The sequence below is a fragment of the Copadichromis virginalis genome, linkage group LG5, assembly GCF_057382275.1.
Source record: "Copadichromis virginalis isolate Kocher_CV1m ecotype Utaka linkage group LG5, C_Virginalis_male_GT1.1, whole genome shotgun sequence".
In the NCBI taxonomy this organism is placed as follows: Eukaryota; Metazoa; Chordata; class Actinopteri; order Cichliformes; family Cichlidae; genus Copadichromis; species Copadichromis virginalis.
The window spans coordinates 31,944,754-31,962,823 of NC_140622.1; the positions used below are offsets into that span (position 1 = coordinate 31,944,754).

Below are 18,070 nucleotides of genomic sequence, written 5' to 3' on the forward strand. Positions count from 1 at the left end.
AATCCACAAGTTGCTGTTGTGATGTATCATCACTTCCTGTTGGAGCTTTTATCATTGTTGAATAAACGGACTGCCTGCTGAAAACAATGTCTACTCATTATTTTATGTCATCACTAACATCTTTATAAAGATCAAAGACAAATGTTCTTCTATTTCTTAACTGTTAAGTTGACTGTAAATGCCTGTAAAATGTTGCTGTTGTAGCCAAACATACATGTTTAGTGCAAAACAAAGCACTTTTATGTGATTATTAGGAGTGTTATTAATATAATTTTACTCTGTTTGATTATAGTAAGTCATGTCATCAAACCAAATAAAATTCAAACACATGTTGTGCATATCTATTTATATCACCTTTAGGTGAATAAGAAGTTTAACGTTTTTGGAGTCTGGATTCACGTGACACTCTGATGTGACACTCAATAAGGCACACTTCTATTGCTCTTCCATGGAAAGCAGTCAAAGGACAGAGTGTGGGAAACCAGAAGAAGCTGACTCACAGACCCCCAGGGCAACAATAGATCAAGACCATTGCCCTGAAGGGACACAGGATAAATGGGAGCATGACTTCAAAAACTGATGTTTTTAACTGTTATATTGGCTATTCCTCTTTTACCCAAAGTAGGATCACCATATCACTGTCTTGCACTACAACTACAAATTTTATAATAAGGTGTAAAACATATTTCATATGTAAAGTAGGAACAATGATGTGATGTAAAACAAAATTTGAAGACAAAACATCTTTAAAGTGTATGCAATTTTTAACAGAAGGGACAATTCAAGAATATTTGTATATTTTAAGAGATTTACCAATCTACTGTGACGGATGTCTTGCTTCCCGTGAGCTAGCCAGGGAGCACAGCCGTTTATTGACATCTGCAGAAGAACTAACTGCTCAGTGCAGCAACAGCACAGCAACAACAACAACAACAACAACACACAGGGCGCCCTCTGACCCCGGAAGGACACACCGTCGCAGTGAGAGGGCGTCACCCGTCACTATGGCAACATAAACAAAACATAACTGTACAAACAGAACCCCGAACAGCCCTGACCTGCTACAATATATATCCCGCTGCTTTTACACGCACTCACATAACGCTCAGCGATTCTCTGCGCGATCAACCTCTCACATGTTTAAGCTTGCTGCGGGAGATTTCACTTGTCATGTTTGCATAGTAAGCTAATGATTGATAAGACGATGTCAGAGGAATTGGTGCGCAAATTATCATCACTCACCAATCAGTGCTGTCGCTCTCTATACACAGTTCGTGCAATTGCAAAGTGAAAGCAAAAAACAAGGCAAATTCAAACGCGATTTCAATATGTCACATATTGGCAGTGGCTCACCGATGCCAAAGACATAATTACCCAGCTACATTTCCGAAAGAATGCAAAAGCATTGACATATATTTTTCCTTCCTACGATAGCCCGACGGGCAGGGCAGAGATAGATTTTGGTAGCCCGACTGGAAAAATCGCTAGCCCCGGGACGTCGGGCAGGCGATTTTGCGATCCCTGTATCTGATTGAGGAATCACTCATCTTTGGAAAAGAGAGTTTATTACAGAGAAATGGCTTTTTCCAAAATAAAAGCTATACTATATGCTTCTTCTGGGCTATATTCTCAGCAGCATATTAAACATATCAGGTCCCCATGAGGAGAATCATGTGCTAACGGCTGTCTAAATGACTCGGGTAAAGTTTGTAGCATGCATGCTTGTTATTTTTGTCTGTTTTCACTTGTCTTTGCACTAGGATGATGTCGGTGTAAATGTGCAGTCATATTTGTTGTGTTCCCACTAGTGCTGTCAGCGTAAATCTTGTTGAAATGACGTTAACGCCACAACACGGCAAATCTCCGTTAATGAGCTACGCGGATGGCCTGTGCATGGGGCTGGACGGCCAACACGTTAACGAGCTAACTGCGCTAACACACTAGCTCCCACCCATGTAATTGGGCATTGCGTGGCACATCCAACATACTGTTTTACTTTAGTCCATGACGCGCTTACCTTCAGGGTAATACGTCACATGAAAACCAAAATAGTTCCAAACACCAGATCTGAATGAGGGTGGGGGAGGTTCAATTTGCCATGTTGCAAGGAGAGCTTAACTTCTGTCTCGCTAGCTTGCCCTGCGCTCAGTGAATCTGCGTTCGACTACTCCGCCTAGGCTGCACTGTGGAGCGCAGATCCACTGAGCGCTCAACACAGACAGCATAGTCAGAAGGAAAGTTGATAAAATAAATTAAAAATTCATTTTGTATTGTTCGATACATATGGGTACCGAACCGAAAGCACTGTATCGAACGGTTCAATATCGATACGAGTATCGTTGCACCCCTAATATACACACACACACACATATATATATATATATATATATATATATATATATATATATATATATATATATATATATATATATATAAAATTCCCCCATAGGTGAAAATTCCCCAACGGGATGATAAGCGTGCGCTTAGTCAAAGTTATCGATCCCAGCATCAGGCCTCCCTGGGAGGTCACCACTTTCCCTGATTCACATAGAACTCTGAACCTATCTCTCCCTCTCCCTCCAGTCCTCCAGCTGTTTCCCTGAAACCTATTATCCCCTGGGCATACTGGAGCATGTTGCTGGCTCCACATGCCTTATTGTTTGACAGAGCCCGCTGATTGGTTTAGACTGTGGGAAACCTGAATCAGAGTAAGACTCACACATTCATATGGAGATGCTGTAGTATAAATAGGAGGGATGAAGCCAGCAGAGATCGGTGCTATCTACAGAGACTTCTAGAGCACAGAAATCCAAGCATGGCACCTAAAGTCACTGCAGCAATGACCAGTACCCCAGAGCATCTGACAATGACTCACAAGGTAAGTGGAACATAGAATTTACATAATATTCACAGCATGCCAGTAATCATGAAAGCTTGTGTTCTGTTAAGGCTAACTTCATCCTCCCAAATGATGTTATTAATGACTTTGTTCTTTTTTCTGCAGCTCAGAAAGCCTCTGGTGGAGAAGTTACGCAGAGAGCGAATCAACACCTGCATTGAGCAGCTCAAGTCTCTCCTGGGTCCAGAGTTCCTCAAACAGCAGCCAGACTCCAACCTGGAGAAGGCAGACATCCTGGAGATGACCGTTTGCTTCCTGACACAGCTACAGCTGCAGAACCAGCAGCAGAGAAACCTGCTGAACAGCTTCAGCAAGCTGCAGACAGCTTCTGATGAAAATCTGAGAGAGGATGACCTCTTTCCTCTGAGTTCCACAGTCCAGACAAGCACCACGAAAGACAACAGCGCCCTGTGGAGGCCGTGGTAGAGACTCACATAAAGTAGTCCCTAATACAATGGTTTAAAAGACCATATTGGTCAAAGATTACTGGACTGAATTCCTTGAAATTCTTTGTACTTTTTCTTCTGTAGTTACAGAAGTCTTTACTTTGTGTGCTTAATGTGTAATTTCCTGGTAAATGACACCAGTACTGTTTTTCATGTTAAGAAAGAAAACATCTTGCTATGTATGTTGCATGAATCAAATTGATTGCATCAGCAATGATTATTATTTCTTTATTATTATTATTATTTACATTTTTATGTAGATGTTATTATTACATTGTGATTAGAACCTTTGATCTGTTTTAAGGTCACTTTTTATTTTGTTTAGTAATTTGGCGTTTTGTCTTTCATAAAGACAGCTGTTCCTTTACTCGCTTTGAGTACAGTGTTTCTTGTAGTCATTTACAAGTTATTGCTGTGATGTATCATCACCTGCTGTTTGAAGATTTATACTTTATGCGCCTCACTTTGTCTCATTGAATAAACAAACACTGCCAGATGGAAACGATGTCTCCTGATATCTTTGGGTATTTTTTAAGGGCATTTGATCATTTTTGAGTAGAAGCTGAAGTTTCACTCTGCACGTTTAATCTAACTCTCTGCTTTCAAGACGCTTTATGGTCAACCTTTCAAAGAGAAGAAGCAGTTTCTGATAGGTTACAGCTTTTGGAACTTTTGAATTCATTTTCAGATCTCTTTTACTTATTTGTAGTTTATATTTTTTATTTAAACGAGATACAGTTAACATGACAATTCAAAAGTCTACATCAAGAAACACCATCATTCCTATGGAGTATTATCTATGCAAGGTTTTATGCTTGTACCAAAGAAAAGTTAAGATAAAAAGCTGGTTTACAGTGTTTTGTTTTTTCAAAAAAGCTAAACTTTTGTTGTCCATGTGTCCATGTGAACTGTAGACTCAGGGTCTTGGTCTTAACTGAGAGGTGGGGCCCTCAGTCCGACAGGTGTGGTCTTCTGCTGCTGTAGCTCATTTTTTTTTCAAGGTTTAACAAAGATGCTCTTCTGCATAACTTGGTAGTTATAATAATTGGTTTCCCCTCCTCTCAGCTCCTCTGAGGAACACAGATTAACACACAAGGGATCTGAGAGGTGCACAGAAGTGAGCTACACAATTTGCAGAAGGGGCAATTTGAGATAGGAGACTTAAAGGTACAGTAGTGGCAGAGGAGAATGTAGCATCTGATGGTATCCTGTAGGATGGCTTTGGAAGTGATGCTACATAAAACAGCGCTCACTTCAAGAAAAATAAGTGATGATAGAGGCAAAAATTAAACAGTGTAAGTTGAAGAACATTGTCCATAGTTTTTGTGGAATGAGTAAGTACAGGAAAGTATTCAAAGGTTAAGGCGATTAGGGACATAAATAGACATGGGAAGAACAAGTGAAGAGCGTGTGTTGACAAAATAGAAGGAGCACTTTGAGGAGCGGATGAATGAAGTAAATGAGAGAAAGAGAGAGGCAGAGAGATGGAGAATAGTTAGTGAAGAGGAAAGTTCAGAGAATTAATAAGGAGGAAATGAAGGCAGCTAAAAAAAGTATGGAGATTGAAAAGCCGGTTGGTCCAGATGACTGGATGCCTGGAGAATGGAGAAGAAGTGTACTGGTACAAATTTTCAAGGACAAAGTGAAAAAAAGGTTAAAACGAAGATTAAACCAAGGTTAAAAGCAAAGGAGAGCAGCAGAGATGATTCATGTGGATTCATTCATGTAGAGAAAGAGCACCGCAGATACAGTATAATGCTTGCTTTGTGAGTGCTGGGGTTGCACTGTCTTTGTGGATCTAGAGAAAGCATATGATAGGGAGCCAAGAGAGGAACTACAAATGAGAAAGTAGTTGTAGCATATATTTGAGGCTGGTGATGGACATTTATGAGGACAGGAAGACAGACATGTAGTATGCAGCAGGTGAGAGAAAAAGGTTCAAGATGGGGATGGGATTACATCAGGGATCAGCTCTGAACCCCTTCTTGTTTGCAGTGGTGATGGACAGGTTGACAGACGAGGTCAGGCAGGAGTCTCCCAAGTGGCCACATGAGAAACTGGGACTGTTTTGGAGGCTCCCACCAATATGTTTATAAAGAGATTAAATTAATATTGAGCAGAGCTGAGTTCATCTTATTGGGGTGGCCCTCCAGAGTCCTATTAGACAAAGTATAAAAGTTTAACTTTTATACTTTGTCTAACTTTACCTTCACACAACCAATATATAAATGCCATGAAATGTGGAGGGACCCATTCGGTAGTTCTGTCAACTGGGCTCCTTCTGTCTTTCAGGTACTGGGGTACTGCATGTCTACTTTTTGGTACTTTTTCTTTTTTTGATAAATAGCAAGCGTATTATTCTGTCAGTATTGAGCAAAATCACTTCCAGCACTTTGTTGAAATAACATGTAAATAGATAGATAGTTACCCTGAGAAGGTATACCTAGTAAAGTATCTGGCGAGAGTATCCACGTGGGCACACCAACTAGTTAAAAATCAGTAGCCACTTTCAGTCTTACAATACTACTATTGTAGTCTGTCAAAAGAACATTTTACTATAAAACCTTTGAGAAATGTCTGTTTTCTGTTTCTGTAATGACTGATGTAATGTCTTTTTATCTTTATGTTGTGCTTTTAAATACAGTGAGCACCCTAAAAAAATGCAAAACTGACATATAACCAGGCTCAAGTGGGTATACATTCTCTGCTTATCTCCTCTCCATCTGTCTGTGCTGTCTGTGTAGGGGCTCAGGTTTCTCATTTCCCTGCCTCTGAGCCCCCCACAGCTCCATGCACAAGGCCGAACGTGCCCCAGTCACACGCCCTCCTCTTTCTCTGCTGCTGGGAGCCACAGCGACACACGGCTTCCCACACTTCTGTATGCAGCCTGCTCAGCAGCACACACAATAGAAGTGTGTCTGCTCTAACAAAGCCTCGGGACCGTTCTCAGGCAGGGAAAGCACAGAGGCCCACTTCACAACCATCTGGTTTTGCTATAACTGGCTGCTGAGAAAAAGAGACTGAGAAAATATTAAACATTAAAAATATTAATAATGCTTTTACCTCATTTTGAAAGTTATTTAATATTATTCATTTGAGTTGTCTTTTTTATCATTAGAAATAATTAAAGACAGAAACAGTGGTGCTATTTGAGAATAAAAAGCCACGTATTTAAAAAATGTTGTTGTGAGTATTTGCTGTTGCAGTTGAGATGTTAATAATATGTTAGTAATGAGTTTTATCATCCACACAGCACATTTTACAGTCTTTTTAGTGTCGATTAGATTTGTGTCGTTGAAGTGTCTGTCCTATGTCCCATCATGGTCCATGTGCATAGTCTAAGCTTCACAGAAGGAAACAAAATTTTCCCGTGTCCACTTCAGGAAGAGCATTTTCCCACTGATCTCTCTTATGTATGGCATACAGATAAAGCATCCCACCTGTTCTCTATGACAGCCATTAAATGTGCTCTATTGTCCTGAGCTCTGAGGCCCCTGATTGGCCAGAAAGCAGTGAAAGCGCAAGATGAGCAGCATAAATAAGGAGCAGGCACACAGAAGTAAACAGAGACGTCGTCTGAACCTTTGCAAGCAAGACCAGAACTTCCCACAAGAAAAAACAGACCTCGTCATGGCTCTCTACGCAGATCTCACTCTTCAAGACACCATGAAGGAGCAACTGTTTAGGTGAGCTGAAGTTCTGTTTCTCTATTCCTAGTACGAGCTGTTCACCAGAAATGTACTTTTCACCAAAAGGACAAATATGTTAACATTGTTGTGACTTTTCTTTCAGATGTAAACTTCACATGCTGGAGAAGAAATGCAGCACCGGAGTGGAGAAGCTGAAGGCTCTGATTGCAGAACATCTGCAGAATGGTCTCCCTCTCTCAGACTTACTGGAGAAAACAAAGTCATTGCTCACGTTAAGAAAAGCCCTGCTGACACACAACGGCTACTCCAAATATTCAAGGGACATTTTACGCCTGTTTCCCGATGCAGAGGATGACGTGGCTCCACTGTGCTTTTAAGAACAAAACACGAACTACAAAAAGTCATCGAAACTGGATTCAAACCACCGCATTTTTAATGGCAGTGATGCAAGCTGGATCTCTGTGTTAAAAATCTACTGACTGTTAAAAGATGCATTATTTGCATTACGACAAGGAGACTCTCAAGGGCACCTGCGGCACATTTCAACCATTTTACTGAGTATTTCTTTTTTTAAAAGGAAACATTTATTTTAGCTCATACGATATGATTTCAGTTGAGCTTTAACAGGAGCCTGTGAAAGATAACTGAATTCAGGGTCAAAAGTGGTTGTTGACTGTGCAGAAGATGTGTTTTGCTGCTATTTGTGGGATTTATGTTTCTTGTGGTTGTCAGATTTTTATGTGAAGGCCACAGAAGAAAAATCCAGCCTCGAAACTATGCAACAATTAGTTGTTGTTTGTGTAATTACTATTTTTTTTTCACCAGAATTTTAGCGGTATAATTTTTACATTTTATACCAACAGTAACACTGTGTGATTATATTTTTGCATATGTATTTTGCTGCCTTGTTTCAAGGTATATTTGATAAAATCCTTTAATACAAACCTTTCTTTTGAAAGGAGATTCATCTCTGTTTATGCTGTGTATGCATATTTTGTTTATTCATCAGTTTCGTTTTTATTCATCCAAAGTGGATTTTAATTTGTTTTTATGTTGTTGTTTTTTTGCATATTTCAAGAAAATAAATATGTGAAGATCAAATTCTTGTCATGTGACTTTATTTGAATTAATTTGGGAGAATCAAACTATTTAAATATATTGTGTTGATTCAAGAAACTTTATTATAATTTTATTAAATGTATTATATTTTCACACTCCCTTGAGTGGAAATTTTAAACACCATGTTTCATGAGAAAGGCTTGATCAGTGTGAAAAGATGCTAATCGTAGACTATGATAATGTCTGAATTTGATGACATAGAGCAAGGGTTCCAATGGCAGCCCTTGACAACCATTCGTGTGTGACTGACAGGCACATCCAGAAAGGAATGTAGTGCTATGCATTGCCTTTATCCACTTTATTTCATGCTATGATATAGCAGCTTGGAATGAGACAAAAAGAGATTTTCATTCATTTCTTCGATTTTAGCTCCTCTGTCCTGGTCATTATAGCAGGCCTCACCTTCTTAGCACTGACAAATATTGTGGTTATCATGGGGAAAAAAACACAAGCCAGCACAACAACTTGTGTGCAGTTTTCTTGTGCAATTCTCAGTAACATGCTGACTCCCTAAATAGACACTCAGTCATCAGAGCACTGGGAGCATCTGATCTACAGTATCATATTTTAACAGGAGGACAGGACTTTAACACTGCTGTTAAGCCATCATTCAAACACTAAATTTGCTTGTGAAAAAGTGCTGCTAATCCCATCAGCATATGCAGTAGCTATATGTCATGCTGTTTTATATAACACCACATTTTAGAATGATGAAATATGGTGTAAGCTATTAGCTCAAAAGAGAAGAGTTTTACCAGCATCTGTCTGTCTGTTCTACGGTCCGTCACATTTTTATGTGAACCTAACAAAAACAGTCATAGTCAAGTGAGAAATAAGCAGTTTTGCCAAAAGATGTTAAAACATTTTTCTCAGTAAACAGCAGGTAAAGTTACCCTGTTGTTTCAGATAACATTGCCTATTAAAAAACACGTTGCTAAACATGCAGAGCAGATTTTCAGTTTTATATAATTTCCATGATTAAATAATCAAAATAAGTCAAGCAAAATGTGTTGTTTTTTCTGATTGCTTTATTGCGCATCACTTGGCTTGAAGAGATACATTCATTTTGAGATGTTTTACAAATAACAGCGCCTTCATTGAAGGTATGTGTGCTGTCACTCACAGAGTCAATAAGCAACACGTTTGTCTTGAAGGTTATCTGCTAAAAATGCAGACAGTTAACACATTTAAAGACCAGAAAGGACATTTCAATCAGTAAAGTATGTGGATATCACATAAAATTTTACACATGTTCAACATGCATACATACATCACTGTCAGTGTAACCAACATTATATAGGAATTCAAACTGGGAATAATAACGTCTACTTTACAATGAATCGGAATGCGACTACTTTTGAAACACAAAATAACAGCCAACCCGTTGTCTGCAAATATTGCAGAAACACAGAATCTGACCTTTACAAAAGGCAATAATATAGATTAAAGGAAAATGCTGCACAGGCACCCTTCAAAATAAGACAATCCCAGAAACAAGTACAATTACAGGTACTTCTACGAAGATAGAGTTTTTACTTCCAAGCACACTTTTACACAAGTCCTTCCAAGGCTTCTACCAAGGTCTCCATAGAGCAGTGCTGACTGGACTTTTGTCTTTGATGATGCTCGTCTGGACTGTGGAGCTAGATAAGTTGGCCTCTCTCAGGTTCTTATTAGAAGAAGCATGCAGGTTGTTGACATGGTTCAGCAGTCTTCTCTGGGACTGAGTCTTCACCTCATCTTTGGACAGGAAATGGACCATTTCTTGGACACACCTGGAGTAGCCCTGATCGACTGTTGCAGAGTTCACAGCTTGACGCTGCTGCTGCAGTCGTCTCAGGAAGCAAACTGTCATCTCCAGGATGTCCGCCTTCTCCAGTTTGGAGTCTGGCTGCTGTTTCAGGAACTCTGGACCCAGCAGAGACTTGAGCTGCTCAATGCTGGTGTTAATTCGCTCTCTGCGTAACTTCTCCACCAGAGGCTTTCTGAGCTGCAGAAAGAAGAACAATAATATTACTAAACTTGTTCAGTGGCACAGTTTTTAGCACAAAAAAAATCAGTTGGCTGTATGTGATATTAAAATATCTATGAGTCTCCAGTTTACCTTGTGGGTCAGAGTTGGATGCTCCTGAGAACCGGTCATTGTCGCAGTGACAGGTGCCATGGCTGGATCTCTGTGCTGTAGCGAGAATCTGATCTCTGCTGGCTTCATCCCTCCTATTTATACTCCCACATCTCCATATGAATGTGTGGGTCTTGGTCTGACTGGAGTTTCTCACAGTCTGAGCCAATCAGAGAGCTCAGCAAGACAATAAAGGATGCAAGACACTGAATGGTGTTATTGCCTTAAGGATAATGGTTAGATCTCAGGGGAACAGCTGGCGGGCTGGGGGGAGGTTGATGGAGAGAGACTCACACAGCTCTGTGTGGATCTGGGAAAGTGGTGACCCTGTAGAGAAAGCTGATCTGCTGCCTGATGCTGAGATCAATGACTTTGACTGAGCACAGGCTCATCATAACAACAGAAAACACATCTGAAACGGTCATGAAAATATGTTAAGCTTAGACAACCACATATTTCTGCCTTATTTACAACAAACGTGTCACAATTAGGTGTCATTTTAACTTGACTAGAATGCATCAAAGTAATACTCTTGAGATATTTTTGTTGATACTGTTATCGCACAAAATACTATCGCAGATACAACAGAAACTTTCCTCAACACATCTCCCTATCAACAGCTGGATTAATGAGATTTTTAATAAAGTTTGATTATTGATACAACCTAAACTCATCAGACCACAACCAGCACACGATCAATTCATGAGTGAACACCCTTTATCCTATCAAAATCATTATCATCATCATCATCAAAAAAAAAAAAAAAACTTAAGGAAAAAGAAATTAAGAAAAAAAGCCTGGAATGCAGAGAGACAATCTGAGTTCGAAGAAGGAGAAAAGGAGCCTTTGAATTTTCATTAATCCAAAAATGTCTGCATTCCTTATAGCAGTTTTACAAAAGCCTGGTAATGACGAGTCTTGATGGCTGGAATTTCCATTCACAGGCAATGAGACAAAACTCGTAAACTGACTCCATAATTAATGTGATGTGCAACCAGACACACTTCTTTTGTTCTTGAAAGCAGTAAATGGGGAGAGTGTGGGAAACCAGAGAAAACCCACTCACAGAGCCCCTGAGGGACAATAGAGGCAGGCCAGACAAAGATGTCTGTGAAGGGGGAGGAATTCTTTACCACTGAATTTAAACTTTTTACATAATTTACTCACTCAAGATGAGAAAATGTTAATTTAGAGTTCTTAATAATTATATTTTTTGTACAGATATTAAATATATTCTTTGAAAACTTTTGTTATGATTTGTGGTTTTGTTTAAATAAAATCTAAATTATTTTTTTGAATAAATTTTATTTTTAAATACAATTTAAATGAAAGAAAAGTGCCAAATTATCACACTGTTTTTAAATTACATTTTTATTTGTAGTTCTACATTGTTACCAATGACCAATTTTAAACTCCCGACAGCTACATCATTATAACAATGTGTATTACCTGGATACATTTTCATGACAAAAGAAAAAGTAAGTAGAATAGTAACAGCTATAATAATGTACAATTAAAAAAAAAAAAAAAAAGACAAGGCATACTTTATCTAGTCCAAAAATAGCAGCCAATACATTAAATAGTTCAATAAAATACAATATGACAAATCAAAAAAGTTTAATAAAGTTAAAAAAGAGCCTAATTAACCTGAAAATAAAGTAGAATAAAATAAATGAAATATTTTAAAGTAAAAATATAAAATAAAAAAAGGAGAATGTCATATTTATTACATATTTTTCTTAATAAATACTTATAATGACCTTATATCATCTACCTGCTCAATCGTGTCTACACCCATCTGGACCAGCCGGCGAGCACTGTGAGGGTCATGTTTTTTGACTTTTCCAGTGCTTTCAACACCATCAGGCCGACCCTCCTGGGTGATAAGTTAGCAGCGATGCAGGTGGATGCTTCTCTGGTGTCCTGGATTGTTGATTACCTGACAGGAAGACCACAATATGTACGTCTCCCACAGTGTGTGTCTGACAAGGTGATCAGCAACACAGGGGCACCACAGGGGACTGTCCTCTCCCCCTTCCTCTTCACCCTCTACACCACAGACTTCAGCCAGTGCACAGAGACCTGCCATCTTCAGTTTTCAGTTTTCTGATGACTCTGCGGTGGTTGGATGCATCAGCAGGGATGATGAGACAGAGTACCGTGGCAAAGACCAAGGAACTGATCGTGGACTTCAGGAAGACCAGGAAACACTTGACCCCTGTTTCAATTCAGGGGGTCAGTGTTGACATTGTGGAGGACTATAAATACCTTGGAGTACACATTGACAATAAACTGGACTGGGCTAAAAACACCACAGCACTTTACAGGAAGGGCCAGAGTCGTCTCTATTTTTTGAGGCGACTGAGGTCCTTCAACATCTGCCAGAAAATGCTGAGGATTTTCTATGAGTCTGTTGTGGCCAGTGCGATCCTCTATGCTGTTGCATGCTGGGGGAGCAGGCTGAGGGTCGCAGATGCCAACAGACTTAATAAACGAATCCGTAAGGCCAGCAATGTTGTGGGGATGGAGCTGGACTCCCTCAAGGTGGTGTCGGAGAGGCGGATGCTGTCCAAGATAAAGACAATGTTGGATAACACCTCCCACCCACTCCATGACATGCTGGTCAGTCACAGGAGCTCGTTCAGTGAGAGACTGAGATTACCGAAAAGCACCACTGAACGACACAGGAAATCATTCCTGCCTGTGGCCATCTCCCTGTACAACGCATCCACTTAACACACTGTTTGCTGCTACAACTACACATGTTTCTTTTCCAACTATTTATCTATGAGTGACTTATGTATGTATGTATGTATATATATGTATATATTGTACTATTCTTAGTTAGCGTATTGTCTGTCTTGTCTTAATGTTGGTTTAAAATGGAGCACTGTAACAAAAAATAATTTCCCCCAGGGATCAATAAAGTATTCTGATTCTGATTCTGATTCTGATATGTCTGTGCAGGTATAGAAAGTAAATGCTCATACATAAAATTTAAATATAAAATACACATCCAAATATACTTTGTTGACTAACAGTTAGGTCACATCCCTAACCAAAATATTTGTGTTTATACTCACTCTCCTAGCTTAATTACTGACAGTGTCTACACAACAAACTCTGCCCTCATGGGAGAGCCGGGAGCTGCTGGTGTGTAGATGAATTAGCATTTAACAAGGCACATGCCCATTGTTGAGTGAGAGCTCAGTCAATGAACAGAGTGTGGGAAAACTGTGAGAGAGCGAGTCACAGTTCAGTGTGATTAGCATCTTCAACCTCACCAGCACCTGACTATTCTCCAAAGGGGAATTGGCACACTTCAGAGGAAGATTTTCTTCACTGTTTATTCTCTTTTTCCTTGTATTTCTTTCTCTGCTGGTCTCTCTTTGGTGCCAATTCTGTAACTTTTGCCAGCTTCATTTCCACTCTGTGTCGTGGGTCATTATTTCAATCTAAACCTCTTTACTTTTTCCACTGATGGATACTAAAATACCATGGCAATGTGGTCCTTTTTAAACAGGTTATAAAGGCTTTTTCCGCAAAGTACATTTTGACAAAGACTTTTTTTTAAATCAATGCCACAATATATAATTTGACTAACGATGGTGGGTAATAAATACAGAAAGGGACTCTAATAGCTAATATCTCAGGTGATATCTTATTTCCTGACTGAGAAAGTTAAACTAAACTTACATTATGTAAGTTTGGTTTAACTAATGCACTCTATTAAAACAAAAAAGGTAATAATCAAACTTCAGCATATGGCCTTGTGCTATGTCTCAGATTATTGCTTAATCTTAAAACACAAATCTGCCTTTCAATCCTGCTATTTTATTTTAACATCATGGGATTTTTAATGTGAAAGGTGCATATGGCGTGTTCTCACATGTGTGATGGGATGATCAGCGTGTGCTCAGTCAAAGTTATTGATCAAAGCATCAGGGGGAAGATCTCCTCTCTACAGGGTCACAACTTTCCCAGATTCATACAAGCCCCACCCATTACCCCCACCCCCAGTCCTCCACCTGTTCCCCTGAGACCTAGCTATTGTTCCTCCAGCAATAAAACAACATTCAGCATGTTGCTTCATCCATATTGTCTTGCTGAGCTCCCTGATTGGTCAAAATGGTGAGAAACTTCAGCCAGGCCAGAACCCACATATTCATATGGAGATGTGAGATTATAAATAGTGAGATGAAGATGATAGAGAGATGAGATTTCTACAGCACAGATATCCAGGCATGGCACCTACAATCACTGCAGCAATGAGTAATTCTCAGAAGCATTCAACTCTGAATCACAAGGTAAATTGCCCACCAATACCTAAACATATCTTTACAAATTGTCTCATATAATGCTCAAGTTACACTCTGGATAAAGTTTATTTACTATTTTCTTTCCTCTTTTTGCAGATTAGAAAGCCTCTGGTGTAGAAGTTACGCAGAGAGCGAATTAACAGCAGCATTGAGCAGCTCAAGTCTTTCCTGGGTCCAGAGTTCCTCAAACAGCAGACCGTTTGCTTCCTGAGACGACTGCAGCAGCAGCATCAAGCTGTGGCTTCAGCAGCTGTTGATAAGGGCTACTCCAGATGTGTCCAAGAGGTGGCACATGTTCTGTCCAAAGAGGAGGCGAACACTCTGTCTCAGAGAAGACTGCTGAACCACATCAACAAACTGCAAAACTCCTCTGACAACCTGAGAGAGGCTCATATCTCTCGTCTGAGCTACACAGTCCAGACTACCATGACCAAAGATAAGACTCGAGTCAACAGCTCCCTCTGGAGGCCGTGGTAGACACCAACTGACAGAAGATGTTAACAATGTGACCATGTTGGTTAAATATAAATAAGATTTTCAATGTTAAATGAGAAATCTGTGACAGATTTTGAGCACAAAGTTCTGTTGCACTGATAGTTTCTTTCTTTTTTAGAAACACAATATTGTTTTCTATGATAACATACTTTCTCTCATTGATGCATGATATGATAACTACCATAAAAACTGACCGAGCTTGGTTAGGAATGATCATACTTAACTTATATTCCTGTTGACAGGAGTTGTGAATTTTCTACCTACTTTTTTGTTTTAATATCACCCTTTCTGATGCACTTTTATGCATTGCTTTCTTATCTGGAAGATTTGTTGACCCATATTGGGTACTGGAATTATGTGTTCTATTATTAACATATTTTGCAGTGCAAAAAAGCATAAATGTGTGCATAACTCAAAATGTATTTTCTCTGATTGAGATTTGGGTCACTTTCTTTAGTTTATATTAAATTATCCTGCTGTGCCTTTTTTTAAACATACTGGAGCTGTTCATTCTACTCTGATTAAGGGCATTGACTAGAAATACAAGTTTTTGCTGCCATGCATCATCACCACTCATGCCTCAGTGAAAGTACGTAAACATGATGTGACCTCTTTATTCTTCACGATCAAAAATAAATAAATAAATAACTGAACATTGAGTTGTGTCACCTCATCCCTTCTACTGACAAAAGATCAGTGTTGGTCAAGCTTTTAGTGGAGCAGAGTTGTCATTGTTTACTGGAGCATTACATTGTTGAGATACATGAACCACATCTTTCAGTAAGGACACTTTCTGTTATGGCTGCCAAATATCTTGTAGCTGCTGCTGAAACACAGAAATCGATTCATTTCTTAAAACATATGATGACTTGTAAAATAAAACTGACAATTTGATCATTCCCATCTGTTGTTGTGCCTTTATTAGTCTTAAGGTTGGCAAGCTCCTCTTATTTCACAGTCTAGGATCACACTTCAAACATGTGGCCCTTGAGCCAGAACAGGCCATTTAAATGGTTGAATAAAGCCCTGAGAATGGCTTTTCAAAGCTGATAAATGCAGAGCAGAAGGTTTTCATGTTTAGACTACATGCTGCATTTGTAACAGGACTCTATTACTGAAAAACTGCAACATGACAGTTCTGACTAAACTCCCAATTCTGTCCAAGCTAGAAGTCAAGCTAATCATCAGTTTGACAGATTTCTGACTTCTTAAGGAGTTAACTCAACATGTTTTTTTTTCATTTACTAAAGTAGTGTTGATTTTTAATGACAGTGGACTGGATGTGAAAAAAAGAAAGATCATTAGTTCTTGTACTTTGTAACATATACATTAGTACAAGTTATGCATCATATACGAGTGGGAGTGCATGTATTTGAGCCTGTATGTCTACTTTCGATCGTGCGCAGACAGGGACAATTACATTCAAACTTTTAGAAGGCTCAGCTTCCAATCGTCTCATAAATGCAGCGCTCCATAATTAATATTTATGGAATATGCTGTTTACAAATCTAATCAACGTAAATAATCAGAGATTCCAATCTAATCCACCCATTTTAGGGTGGAGCCTTTAGGTATCAAACCCGAGGCAAAGACTCAGTAATTAGAAGTGAAAGAAATGTGGCAAAGCAGATAAGATGACAAACAAGCACAACATTATTTCAGTCTCTTAACCACGGCAGTCCACCGAATCATCAAGCACTTATCCAGTACAGACACTGGAACATCACCTTGTCACTCCATAGACCTGTAAACAAACCAAACTGGTAATACAGTTGTTTTATATTAAAGTTTTTGAATTCATACAGTGCAAACCCTCTATTTAATATGCAGTCACAGCACAGAGCATCATGTACTCCAATTTCATGAGTGGAGAATAGATTTGTAGTCCCTTACATGGCAGCCGTCCTGTTCAAGACAAGTTTAGAGTGGTATGAATCCTGTAAAATGCGACCATTCATATCAATATGGGATCAATATGATGTGAGTCAACAACAGTACAAAACACTGCTTAGTTATGAGAAATCATCAATGTATGTGAGAAAACAGAAGCTACAGCTTCATCATTTCTGGTGAATTTGACTACATGTCTACTCTTTATTGTTTCTTTTTGCTCGCTCTCTCTCTCTTTGCTGTCTCCATCCAGCCCTCTTTATCTTCGTCTCTCAGTCTTGGTGCCGGCACAAAGTTAAATATTACTGGTAACAAAAAGCACTAACAGATTCATATCTATTTACAGCAACATTCAAACTGAATTCAGGTTGCAGACGGTTATTAACAGTCAACATCCTTTTGACTTGCTGTCACCTGGATCTGGAGCTGTACACTAAACAAACACTGAAGCCCAATTCAATAAGAACAGGAACAGACAATTTTTAAGAACTAAAAAAAAAAAAAAATCATCTCCTTGGCTCGCAACTTGTGACATACCAGCAGACTACTGGCTCAGACAGTTAAAATTAACTAATAATCTCTAGTGATTTAAGATAGATTAGATAAAGTTTTTAACACTATTTATAGGACAAATAAAAAAGCAGACATTTTATAAGTCACAGCAATGTCCCCTCAGTTTGAACTTTTGCTATATGTCAGTTAAAGTGTGTTTTAAATCTGCGTCACTGATTTGTGTCATGAAATTACATCTTCATCTTCTTGCTGCAGCCAAAGTCTTATTCAGTCTATTAAAATCAAACCAGCAACGCCTCTGTGTGAGCACACTGTAACATCATGATATCATCAACACTAGACATTAAACCTATTAAACCTATTTTCATTCTATCCTGTACTGGCGTCAGTTGACAAGTTGGGAAAATAAAACATTTGAAGATAATTTTAGAAAATAATACTAAAATGCGCTGTTATTACTACTATTACTACTATTAGTTATTTTTAGGGGTGCTCTGATGAAATTTTGAGGTGCCAAAGGGTTTCAGTCTCACTTGCCTATGTGCCTGGATTACAAAAAAATCCAAAATAAATTCAAACTTGTGCGCTCAGTTCTTAGTTTAATTCTTTCACCCTGG

General features: G+C 38.9%; 3 protein-coding genes and 1 pseudogene across 3 annotated transcripts; 3 read left to right on the forward strand and 1 right to left on the reverse strand.

Annotated features, from left to right (window-relative positions):
- Window positions 1-2,438: 2,438 nt before the first annotated feature.
- LOC146710101 (transcription factor HES-5-like) lies at window positions 2,439-3,841 on the forward strand. The gene is made up of 2 exons (XM_085458090.1): window positions 2,439-2,878; window positions 3,005-3,841. The coding sequence occupies exons 1-2, from the start codon at window positions 2,816-2,818 to the stop codon at window positions 3,323-3,325; spliced, it is 384 nt and encodes a 127-aa protein (XP_085314216.1). The 5' UTR covers window positions 2,439-2,815; the 3' UTR covers window positions 3,326-3,841.
- A 3,085-nt stretch (window positions 3,842-6,926) lies between these two features.
- LOC146710102 (uncharacterized) lies at window positions 6,927-8,017 on the forward strand. Its single transcript, XM_085458091.1, has 2 exons — window positions 6,927-7,031; window positions 7,138-8,017. The coding sequence occupies exons 1-2, from the start codon at window positions 6,976-6,978 to the stop codon at window positions 7,370-7,372; spliced, it is 291 nt and encodes a 96-aa protein (XP_085314217.1). The 5' UTR covers window positions 6,927-6,975; the 3' UTR covers window positions 7,373-8,017.
- A 1,127-nt stretch (window positions 8,018-9,144) lies between these two features.
- Window positions 9,145-10,326, reverse strand: LOC146710103 (transcription factor HES-5-like). The gene is made up of 2 exons (XM_085458092.1): window positions 10,219-10,326; window positions 9,145-10,104 (listed from the first exon to the last, which is right to left on the reverse strand). Exons 1-2 carry the CDS (start codon window positions 10,324-10,326, stop codon window positions 9,688-9,690), a joined length of 525 nt encoding a protein of 174 aa, XP_085314218.1. The 3' UTR covers window positions 9,145-9,687.
- Window positions 10,327-14,429: 4,103 nt separating this feature from the next.
- LOC146710104 (transcription factor HES-5-like) lies at window positions 14,430-15,094 on the forward strand (annotated as a pseudogene).
- Window positions 15,095-18,070: the final 2,976 nt, after the last annotated feature.